The sequence below is a fragment of the Ursus arctos genome, unplaced genomic scaffold (genome assembly GCF_023065955.2).
Source record: "Ursus arctos isolate Adak ecotype North America unplaced genomic scaffold, UrsArc2.0 scaffold_12, whole genome shotgun sequence".
Classification (NCBI taxonomy): Eukaryota; Metazoa; Chordata; class Mammalia; order Carnivora; family Ursidae; genus Ursus; species Ursus arctos.
Genome location: NW_026622786.1, coordinates 2921352 through 2931098, shown reverse-complemented (window position 1 = coordinate 2931098; position 9747 = coordinate 2921352). Strand labels below are relative to the sequence as shown.

General features: G+C 54.0%; 1 protein-coding gene and 1 long non-coding RNA gene across 12 annotated transcripts; one reads left to right on the top strand and one right to left on the bottom strand.

Moving 5' to 3' along the window:
- Window positions 1-304: 304 nt before the first annotated feature.
- Window positions 305-5614, bottom strand: LOC113246184 (uncharacterized). Of its 5 annotated transcripts, XR_008958725.1 has the most exons (4): window positions 3424-5271; window positions 2895-3227; window positions 2538-2724; window positions 305-1918 (listed from the first exon to the last, which is right to left on the bottom strand). It is a non-coding gene; the product is annotated as an uncharacterized LOC113246184 (long non-coding RNA). The 5 variants fall into 5 exon arrangements; XR_007190340.2 differs by lacking the exons at window positions 2895-3227; window positions 3424-5271 and adding an exon at window positions 5279-5614; XR_008958726.1 differs by lacking the exons at window positions 2895-3227; window positions 3424-5271 and adding an exon at window positions 5319-5614.
- On the top strand, window positions 3050-9440 carry CA14 (carbonic anhydrase 14). 7 transcript variants are annotated; one of them, XM_026486688.4, is made up of 12 exons: window positions 3055-3146; window positions 3398-3498; window positions 5520-5540; window positions 6448-6627; window positions 7008-7150; window positions 7490-7585; window positions 7769-7835; window positions 7996-8153; window positions 8257-8377; window positions 8625-8645; window positions 8762-8846; window positions 8966-9440. In XM_026486688.4, exons 2-12 carry the CDS (start codon window positions 3444-3446, stop codon window positions 9027-9029), a joined length of 1011 nt encoding a protein of 336 aa, XP_026342473.1. In that variant the 5' UTR covers window positions 3055-3146; window positions 3398-3443; the 3' UTR covers window positions 9030-9440. The 7 variants fall into 7 exon arrangements, with proteins under 7 accessions (XP_048076341.1, XP_048076342.1, XP_026342473.1 ...); XM_048220383.2 differs by having other exon boundaries at window positions 7981-8153; window positions 8628-8645; XM_044379618.3 differs by having other exon boundaries at window positions 7981-8153.
- Window positions 9441-9747: the final 307 nt, after the last annotated feature.

The window sequence follows — 9747 nt, the reverse complement described above, 5'->3', positions numbered from 1 at the left end:
GTTTGTTTCGCTTTGTTTTTTAATTTATGTATTTGAGAGAGAGCAGAGGGAGAGGGAGAAGCAGACTCCCCACTGAGCAGGGAGCCTAAGGGGGGGGGGGGGCTCAATCCCAGGACCCTGAGATCATGACCCGAGCTGAAGGCAGATGCTTAACTGGCTGAGCCACCCAGGCGCTCCTCCTTTCTTTTTGATCTGCCTCCCTCCCACACTGAACTCTTGTATACCCCACCACACCAACTCAGAGTACTTAGTGGGCTCCTGTAAGGTGTTTTAGACTACTTAGGACATTTGTTGAGTTTAAATATTCTTTTTTTAAAAAAGACTTTATTTATTTATTTGACAGAGAGTATGCACAAGCAGGGGGAGCAGCAGGCAGAGGCGCCCCTAAATATCCTTTTTAAAAGGACCTCTGGGGTGCCTGGGTGGTGCAATCCTTAAGAGTCTGCCTTCGGCTCAGGGCGTGATCCCGGCGTTCTGGAATCCAGCTCCACATCAAGCTTCTCCGCTGGGAGCCTGCTTCTTCCTCTCCCACTCCCCTGCTTGTGTTCCCTCTCTCGCTGGCTGTCTCTCTCTCTGTCGAATAAATAAATAAAATCTTAAAAAAAAATAAAATAAAAGGACCTCTTAATGGGATGCCTGGCTGGCTCAGTTTGAAGAGCATGCAACTCTTGATCTTGGGGCTGTAAGTTCAAGTCGCACGTGGGCTGTAGAGATTACTTAAGTAAAAAAATACAATAATAAAATAAAAAGGACCTTTTAAGAAAAAGCAAACCAAAAGCCACCACACTTGGACACTTGATTCTCTGGCCTGTGCACATTTCACTGCATTTGAAAGGACAGGAGATGGCGCCAGAAGGCAGTGGAATGCCTTGGGTTTGGCCAACTCCGGGGTAAGGATTGTGCTGGAGAGAGAAGTAGGAATTAAAACAAAGGTGCCAGAGTTTGAGTAGCTACTAAGGTGAAGAGATTGGGGGGTGGGATGGCATTTTGTTTTGTTTTAACATGTGAGGGTCCTCCTGACACCTACTCCAAATTAACTTGGTGACAATAGATACATCCATCGTAGAGCCAAAGTTCAAAATAAAGGCAAGGGCCTGGAGGAGGGTGCTTGCCTCCTTTCCCTCCCTCCCAGAACCGAAGACCTTTGTCCGCTTGGGAAGCACGAGCGCCTGGAGAGGCTGCTCGCTCAGAAGTGGGAAAGTGCTGATTTGGGGCTAAGACATTTTTGTGAAACAATGTTTATTTCTGTAGGCAAAATCCCAAATCCCACCAGCAGCGAAACACTTCCCTGCAGCAATCACACACACATTTTAAATTAAAATTTTAAAAATGTAAAAAAAAAAAAAAAAATTCATGAGACAACCAGGAGGTGGCGCCTGGCGAGACAAGCTCCCTGCACGGGGAAGGTGAATTACAGCCCGGGCTGCCGGAAGGGAACTCTGACCTGGCAGAGGTCATTCTGTCCAGGCCCGTTCTTTCCTCCCATGCAACAGATGTCTCTGCTTTTCTTCTTCTCTCTGTTTCTCTGGGTTAACTCTCCTGATTCCCAGGATGTCTAGTTGACACTTCCTGCCTTTTATTCCTCTTAGATGAGAGGGGTGGGGCTCTGGGGGAATCTCAAAACATAAAATGCGCCTGTAAGGGAAAAATAATTCTGAGGGTGATGAGAAAATGAAGAAGGAAATGACATCTGCCAAACGGTTTTGCTTCGCAGATCAGTCACAGGGGCCGGAAAGGCAGGGCTGCTCCTGCCTCAGCAGGCACTGATGACCGAGCACATGCATCACTCTGTTCCTTCGGCCTTTATCCTGCTCCTTATTTAGCTTCTGCTCCCTTTGTTTTGGCTATTTCTTGCTCCTTGGCAGGAGGGATGAGCGCAGAGGGAGCTCGGATGGGTGCATCCTCAGGGCTGGTGACCCTGGTGAAGGACACGGAGGAGAAAGAGGTCTCAGTGTCCGGCTTGAAACTATCTGTGTGTTTCACATTCTCTACCGAGGGATTTAGGATGTACATTCCGATCGGGATTTCCAGTCCCGTGGGCAAACAGGCACCAGCCCACATTCCTGAGACCCAGCAGCCGCTATGCTCTACTCATCCAGCTCCCCGGTGGCAGATTTCACTCAGTCCCACGTGTCCGGCCTCAGCCCTTTGTTGAGCTGGAGGGAAGACCCTGGGCCCCACTTCCAACTAGATCACATGGTCTCTCTCTCTGCTCCCTCCCCTCCTTTTCTCTAGAGTCCGCCTTTTTTTTTTTTTTTTTTTTTTTTTTTACGGTGGTAATGATTGTTTCGGAGGTCTCCCCATCTCTCCTCCTGCCCTGGCCTCCCTGCCAGGGGTCAGTGTCCTCTTCAATGACAAAAGCCGCCCTAGATCTGGGCTCCCTGGGGAGGGAGGTGGCTGGGTCTGGCAGTTGGAGCCGCTGTCTCTCCATGGTGCTGCTGCAGCCCCTCCCCCGCTGGGCACACAAATGGGCTTTATACAGCAAACAAAACCACCACCCCACCCCGGCCACACAGGCACGTGGACCCAGGCCTCACCGTGGGAAGGGGGTAGTGACAGGCGCAGGAAGAGATCGCTCCAAGCAAGTTCTCTTGACTCACTTCTCTTCTTTATTTTCCACAAGCTAGGTTTTAGCGCTTGACTTTCTACCCTCCACCTGCACCCTGAGTCCCCAACTGCTGTCTCCAAACTCTGGACTCTTCCTGTTCCGGGGCAGTTCAAATTCTGCAGGGGACAGGGAAAAGGTCCTCCCACCCTCTGCTCCATGCCACCCCGGGGAGTTGCTCCTCGGAGAAGCCAGACGGGGAATGAGAACACAGTGTCCCCCTGAGGGGGCTGGATTGGATCCCCAAGCCTTCCGTCCGTGCCCCAGGCCCACTCCAGGGGACACCCACCTGGACAGTGCCCATGCAAAGAGCAGAAGAAGGAAGAGCTCACCCCAGCTGGGCTCCTGAGCCAGGGCCAGGGCTCCCGCGAACCTGCGGCATGCTCCAGCTCTGCATGCCTAATAGGCTATTTAAGGAGCTGTTCACCAGCAACCCAGGCAGCACCCCCCCTCCCCAGCACGTACACTCGTCCAGAGCCACCTTAAAAGCGGGAGGCAATTGTGAGGTTGCTGGCCAGCAAGTGGAGTGAAGACCATAGAGGTAGATTAAAAAAGAGTGGGACAGCGAGAGATTTGTCCTAGGGACCCAAAACATTAGGTACCCTACTGAAAACCAAATCCCCTGGAAGCCCGAAGAGACACAGAGACAGCAAGAGAAAAAGAGATAAATACAATCAGCTCAGCTCCAAGAAACTCCTCTCTCTTTCTGTCCCTCCCCCCTCCTTCCTCCCTCTCCTTCTCTCTCTCTCTTTCCCTCTTCCCCCCACCCCACTCTTTCTCCGCCAACCCTAGTCCTCAAGTCCCCAAAGTCCCAGGACCTGCTTCTTCCAGGGATACCATGTTGTTCTTCCCTCTGCTGCTGGAGGTCATCTGGATCCTGGCTGCAGAAGCGGGTAGGTACATTTGGATGCCTGTGTGTCTGTCTGTGCTGATGTCCACATGCTGCCCGGTTTGCTTAAGGGGGGGGGGTATAAAAGGAAGCCTAGGAGCTTGAATAATAGACTCAGGGATGTGGGGGAAGAGAGAGGAGTGGCGAGAGGAGCACGTCCCTTCTTCCCGCTTTGCCTGTCCAGCCTTGCTGTTTGTGGGACTGGGGGGAGGGCTGGGGAGCTAGCTGGGGAGCAGGATGTGTACACACACTGCGGGAATCTCCTGGCAGGCTATAGAGCCTCTCCGCACTCTTTCCTGCACTGCCCTAGTCGCAGGCAACCCTCCCGGGCCTTCTTTATTTCCGAACTCCCTCAAGTAGGGAGCCAAGGAGGCATGGAGTAAAAAAATAGAGAGGACTGATGTGGGTGGGTGGGATACCCCCCGCACCCCCTGACTTAGATTCTTATCCCCAACTACAAATCTCATGGCCAATGTCCACTCTTAATTCTATGGGGCGACTGGTTTCCCAGTTTCTTCCTAAAAGCAGTAGCAATAATAGTCAACACTGTTGGGCCCTTTACAGCTTACAAAGGACTTTCAGAAGCTCCCAGGAGATGAGGAGGACTCTGGAGAATAGGCTTCGGTGCTCCCAAGAGTGTCCCGAGGACCCCTACCCCTCATTTTTGTGTTTCCTATGTTTAGCACAGTATCCTGTAGACAGTAGGTGTGTGATAAAGATCCCTTGGAAGAGCAGGGAGAGGGGAAGAGCAGAGGCGGAATGCAGGGAGGATGGGTGAGGGGGGCAGCCAAATGAAGAGCTGGAAAGTGCATCTAAGGGAAAAGAAAAAAAAAAAAAAAACAGGGAAAAAAGAGGACGAGGTGGAGAACCAGCCCGTTGGGGGTTTGGTGGGAGGGGAAGGTAAGGCTGTCAGCCCGCCCCAAACGGAACCAGGGAATTCAAGTTGTCCCATGGCACTGGTGAGAGGCTGCCTCCAGCCCTTCCCCTTGGGCTGCTTTTCAGAGTTGTCTGAACCAAGGGATGGGTCCGAACAAGAGCGCAAGGATGAGATCAAGGATATCTCAGAAGTCTGAGGAATTTGAGGGAATAAGAGAGAGAGGCGAAGGAATTTAGAATTGTTTCCCCCAGAGCTTGAATTTGAACTAGAACTGGAATAATACAGAGAAAACGTGCCGGAAGGCCTTCCTTTTCCCGCTGAAGCCCTGTGGCCCTGGGTGAGACCGGCCCCGCAGACCGCCAGCCTTCCAGCCTGCGAGAGGACTGCACGAGAGCCTGGCATGTGACCCAGCTGGCAGCTCTCTTTCCCACACACAATGCTTCACTTTCAGCCCGTCTCTGCCAGCCTGGTGCCTGTGCCCACCCACCACCCTCAACGTGGCGGGGACCCTGCCCCGACTCCCACCTTCCCTAGCCATCTGGGGACCTAGAGAGGAGAGGCTGCTGGTCATGGGGAAAGTTCCCTTCAGCGCTACGAGGACCCGAGGGGGAACTTCAGTGTTAATTCACCGCCAAGGGCCTCGCCTCACGCGCCCGACACGATGCTCCAAAGCCTATGAGGGATGGCCCTTCTCCCTCGGTAGCGCCATCGCCCCCCACCACTGTTCCCGCCTGCCCGGTTCCAGGCCCTCCCCTCCACACGCACACCTCGCCCCGGGCTCGCGAGCGTCGCACCGGCGCGGCCCCGGCGGGGGAGCCGTGGGGGCGGGGCCCGCGGCGCCGTCGGCCCGGGTTAATTTTAGGCTCCGGGCTCGGGCTCCTCGCCCCTCCCCCTCCTCAGCACGCACCCGCGCCGCCCCGCGGGCGATTTGACATCGGCCCCCCGACCTTTCCGCCGAGGTGTCGGGTTTCAAGGCTTCCTTCGCGAAGGGCTCGGGGAGGAGGGTGGAGAAGGAACGGCGGGAGGTGGGGCGGCCCCGAGTGTCGGCCTCCCGGGAGGTGGGGCGGCCCCGAGTGTCGGCGGGAGGCCGAGGGCCGCGGACGCCGCCCCGCTGCGCCGGCTGCAGCTGCGCTCTCTCCGCCTTGCAGGTCAGCACTGGACACACGAGGGTGAGCGCAGAGCCCAAGGCCTTCCGCTACCCCTTTCACACTGGGACCTCTTCACCTGCCGGGAGGACTTCTGTCGAGTGTGCGGGGATCTCCCTGTAGCTTCCGACCCTAGCTCCTCCCTCCCGCAGGCCCCCAGGCCCTACCTTTTACATATAAGACTCCTGGCCCTGTTCTGTCAACCACCGCCCCCCAAGCACACACACCCCCCGATTCAACAGAAAGGCTAGAGACGTCCTCAGTCAGTCTGTGTGGAATGAGGGTGCTGGCGTGGAGAGGAAACCAGGTAGGGAAAGGAACACTGAGCTTCGCTGCCCATCCGCTTCCTGGCTCTTTTTCTGACCTCATAGATCCTACTTGCATCTGGAATTGGGACAGAGCCTGAGGTCAGGGGTGAGGAAGAGGCTGGCAGGATAGGTGGTGACCCTGGTGGAGGTGGATTCAATTCCCCTGAACTGCTGACTAATAAGCAAATCCCAGAGTCAGTGCAAGGTCCTGTGTGAGAGTAAAAAATGCAGAGGGAATGGATTCCCCAGGCCGCTTCACAGGGGGGCCCCCAAGGAGACGTGCTCTTTCTAGAATCATTTTATTTCCCAGCTTTCAAGCTGCTTCTGCTCTAGTCCCCCCTCTCCAGGCATGCAGGTTTTCTATCCATCCCCTTTTCCTTACATTCAGCTTTCTTGTCCCCGAACTACAGGTGAGTAAAAGCCACTACTTACATCTATCAGGAAAGCTGGGGTGTCATCACTGCCTCAGGGAAGGTGAAGGGTCCTGCTGCATCAAGTCCAGTAGGGACCCCTGCCTCACCTGGCCCCGCAGGACTGGGGTCTTTGCCAAGGTGGGGGGGGGAGTTCCTCAAGGGTGGCTGGGGATTGGAGGGCAGGACAAATTCCGTGGTAATCCCCACCAGGCCCACATGGTCAAGACCACTGGCCAGCCTCTTACCCTGAGTGTGGAAGCAATGCCCAATCCCCCATCAATATCCAGACAGACAGTGTGACTTTTGACCCTGAGTTGCCCGCTCTGCAGCCCCACGGATATGACCAGCCTAGCACTGAGCCTTTGGACCTGCACAACAATGGCCACACAGGTAAAAAGCTCAGGCTCCAAAGAGGTGTAAACTCCAATTCCAATTAGGAGTCAGGGGAAAGAAGCATTTGCCTAACTTCTAAATTCTCAGAAGGCTTCATCTACAAATTCGTAGAGGTGAGAATGGGGATGAGGCTCCTTACAGCCAAAGGTGGGGAGTGAATGTCTACGATCAGGGTGGATTTAGCATCACAGCATCAATTCGATCCTCACTGAGAAGGGGAGAGATATGATAGAAAAGCAGTGGTGGGAAGGACTGGGTGCTACGGGGGAAGGAGGCAGAAAAGGCTGGCCGAGTCTCCCAAGAACCAGTGGCATCGGAGCGGTGGGAATGTGTCCACACTCCTCCACCAACCCTAGCTTGCTCTCTTTTCCTCACAGTGCAACTCTCTCTGCCCCCTACCATGTATCTGGAGGGACTTCCCCGGAAATACGTAGCTGCCCAGCTCCACCTGCATTGGGGTGAGACGGGATCCCTTGGGGGATCAGAGCACCAGATCAACAGTGAGGCCACAGCTGCGGAGGTACCAGGGGGCAAAGCTTGGCCTGGGACATAATGACAGGCGCGGTCGGTGCCAGGGAAAGGAAGGATCTAGAAACTGCGAAAAGTCATACTTGGAAGATAAGGCCAACCTTTGTGGGACAGGGTTAGGGCACGCTGGAGGTGGTGGTGGTGGCTAGGGTCAAAGCCTTTGGGGGACAGGTTTAGGGCACACGGGAGATGGTGGTGGTGGCTAGGGTCAAAGCCTTTGGGGGACAGGGTTAGGGCACGCTGGAGGTGGTGGTGGTGGCTAGGGTCAAAGCCTTTGGGAAGGGGTAGTGAAGAAACATTAAATGATTTAATTCCCTCTCCTCTCCCTCAGCTACACATTGTACATTATGATTCTGATTCCTATGACAGCTTGAGTGAGGCTGCTCCGAAGCCTCAGGGCCTGGCTGTCTTGGGCATCCTCATTGAGGTCAGTGGCCCCCCAGTCCCTCCCAGGTCTCTCTCCACTCTCTGCACCCCTCAGTCCTATTCTGCCCATGTCTGTTGCTGCTCTCCTTCCCTAGGCTAGTCAGCAACCTACTCTGACCATTTATTCCATGTGTGAACGTCTTACTCCAAACATGGGCTCATTCCAAACTCTCTCCCTTTCCAGGTGGGTGAGACCAAGAATCCAGTTTATGAACACATTCTGAGTCACTTGCATGAAATTAGGCATAAAGGTGAGCCTGTGAGATTAGACTTTGGGGGAACTTCCCCCAAAAGGCCTATGAAGCCTAGGATGACAATGACTTAGGGGCCAGGGGTTTCCGCTTCTGGGAGCCCTATCTAGGTAAGCTGGGCTACAGTGAGGGAAAGGAGTCCTAGTCTGTTCTCCTCCAGATCAGAAGACTTCAGTGCCTCCCTTCAGTGTGGGAGAGCTGCTCCCCCCACAGCTGGACCAGTTCTTCCGCTACAATGGCTCCCTCACCACACCCCCCTGCTACCAGAGTGTGCTCTGGACCGTCTTCAATCGAAGGGCTCAGATTTCAGTGGGACAGGTGAGTGGTGGGGAGGTGAGGCAGCAGAGACATAACCTCAGACTCTTTCCCACTCCACAAAGTGAGTGACTCTTCTCCCCCGTCCCACTCTTCTACTCCTCAGCTGGAAGAGCTTCAGGAGACATTGTTCTCCACAGAAGAGGAGCCCTCTAAGCTCCTGGTACGGAACTACCGAGCCCCCCAGCCTCTCAATCAGCGAACAGTCTTTGCTTCTTTCATCCAAGGTGACTGCCCAAGGCTTGGAAAAGGAGATGAGAAATTGGGGGACTCAGTGGCAGGAGCTAGGGAGCCCCTGGGAAGAAAAGGAAGGCTAGGAGGGGAAGGGGCTTCTAGGACTTGCTTGGACTGGGAATACGCCCCCCCCCCCCGGGTGCCAGGTGATGATCTCCCCCAGCATAGAGGCATAGTTTGCTGCTCCCAGCTGGCATGGGGAGCTCACATCCCACTGACCCATGTCTTCTTCCCCTACAGCAGAATCCTTGTATACTACAGGTAAGACAGCCTGAACCAGGTGTGGGGGGAGGGAAGGGGGTCTCCCCAGGGCGTGAGGGAAGTCTCAGTATCTATATTAATCCTAGGATGACACCTTCTGTATTTCTCTCTCCCAGGTGAAATGCTGAGTCTGGGAGTGGGAATCTTGGTTGGCTGTCTTTGCCTTCTACTGGCTGTTTATTTCATCGCCAGGAAGATTCGGTGAGGTCCTACTTTCCATTCCTTCGGTCCTTTCTTTTCTACTGAAAAGCCCTCTATTCCATCTTTAATCTGTTTCACCTAGGACCCTAGTCATTTCCACGAACCATTTCCCCTTCCAGGAAGAAGAGGCTAGGAAACCGGAAAAGTGTGGTCTTCACCTCAGCACGAGCCACAGAGGCATAGACTCCCTCACCAACATCATGGATGCTTTCCCCTCATGCCAATCAGGGAGCTTCTAAAATGAGGTGCAAGGACTGGCCAGAAAGTACTGTAGGAGTAGTGGGCAGACAGCCCTCCTTCCACCAGACAGCCCCTACAGAGAGGCACGGACAGGCTTTTGTTCTGGAGTAAGAGCAGAGCCTTCAACCTCTCAAAACATATAGATCAGGACAACACTATGTTGACAATGCAGATGGCAAACTGTGTTTAGTTGTAGGGGAAGTTGGGGATGTACCCCCAAAGTCCTCCACCCCCTTACCTTTATGTCCCTTTCCCTAGATATAGTGCAGGACCTCCCCTTGGGAAAAAGAGTTGCTGCTGTTGGGGTTATATTTTTTGGCTCAATATATCTGGAAATTAAAGTTTCTAATCCTACCTCTGGTCTTCCTTCCAAGAGTCGGGGCTCTTGAGAGTGGGGGAGTTCCTTAATCCCTCGGGTGGCAGAGGTGGGCAAAGGACAGGGGGAAAGAAGCATGGGTGAATAACTCTTTTTACCCCAGTCCTGCAAGGGGAGATCCGCCTCTGAAAAATACTTAACCCAAAGTTCCTGACATGTGAGACCACCAGCCCAGATTTCTGCCCTCATACCAAAGTTATGCTGAAAGGGATCAGAGGTTGCCAGATATGGAAGAAGGTTGGATAAGAGATGTGGGAGGACAGAAATCTCAATTAACATGTTATC

What these genes read in the sequence shown, in the direction of transcription:
- CA14 (XM_044379618.3), top strand. Translation starts at nt 3,444, where the DNA reads ATGTTGTTCTTCCCTCTGCTGCTGGAGGTCATCTGGATCCTGGCTGCA. An exon ending in GATCCTGGCTGCAGAAGCGG is followed by an intron (nt 3,499 to 5,519) that starts GTAGGTACATTT and finishes TCCGCCTTGCAG; the next exon opens with GTCAGCACTGGACACACGAG. An exon ending in TTCATCGCCAGGAAGATTCG is followed by an intron (nt 8,847 to 8,965) that starts GTGAGGTCCTAC and finishes TTCCCCTTCCAG; the next exon opens with GAAGAAGAGGCTAGGAAACC.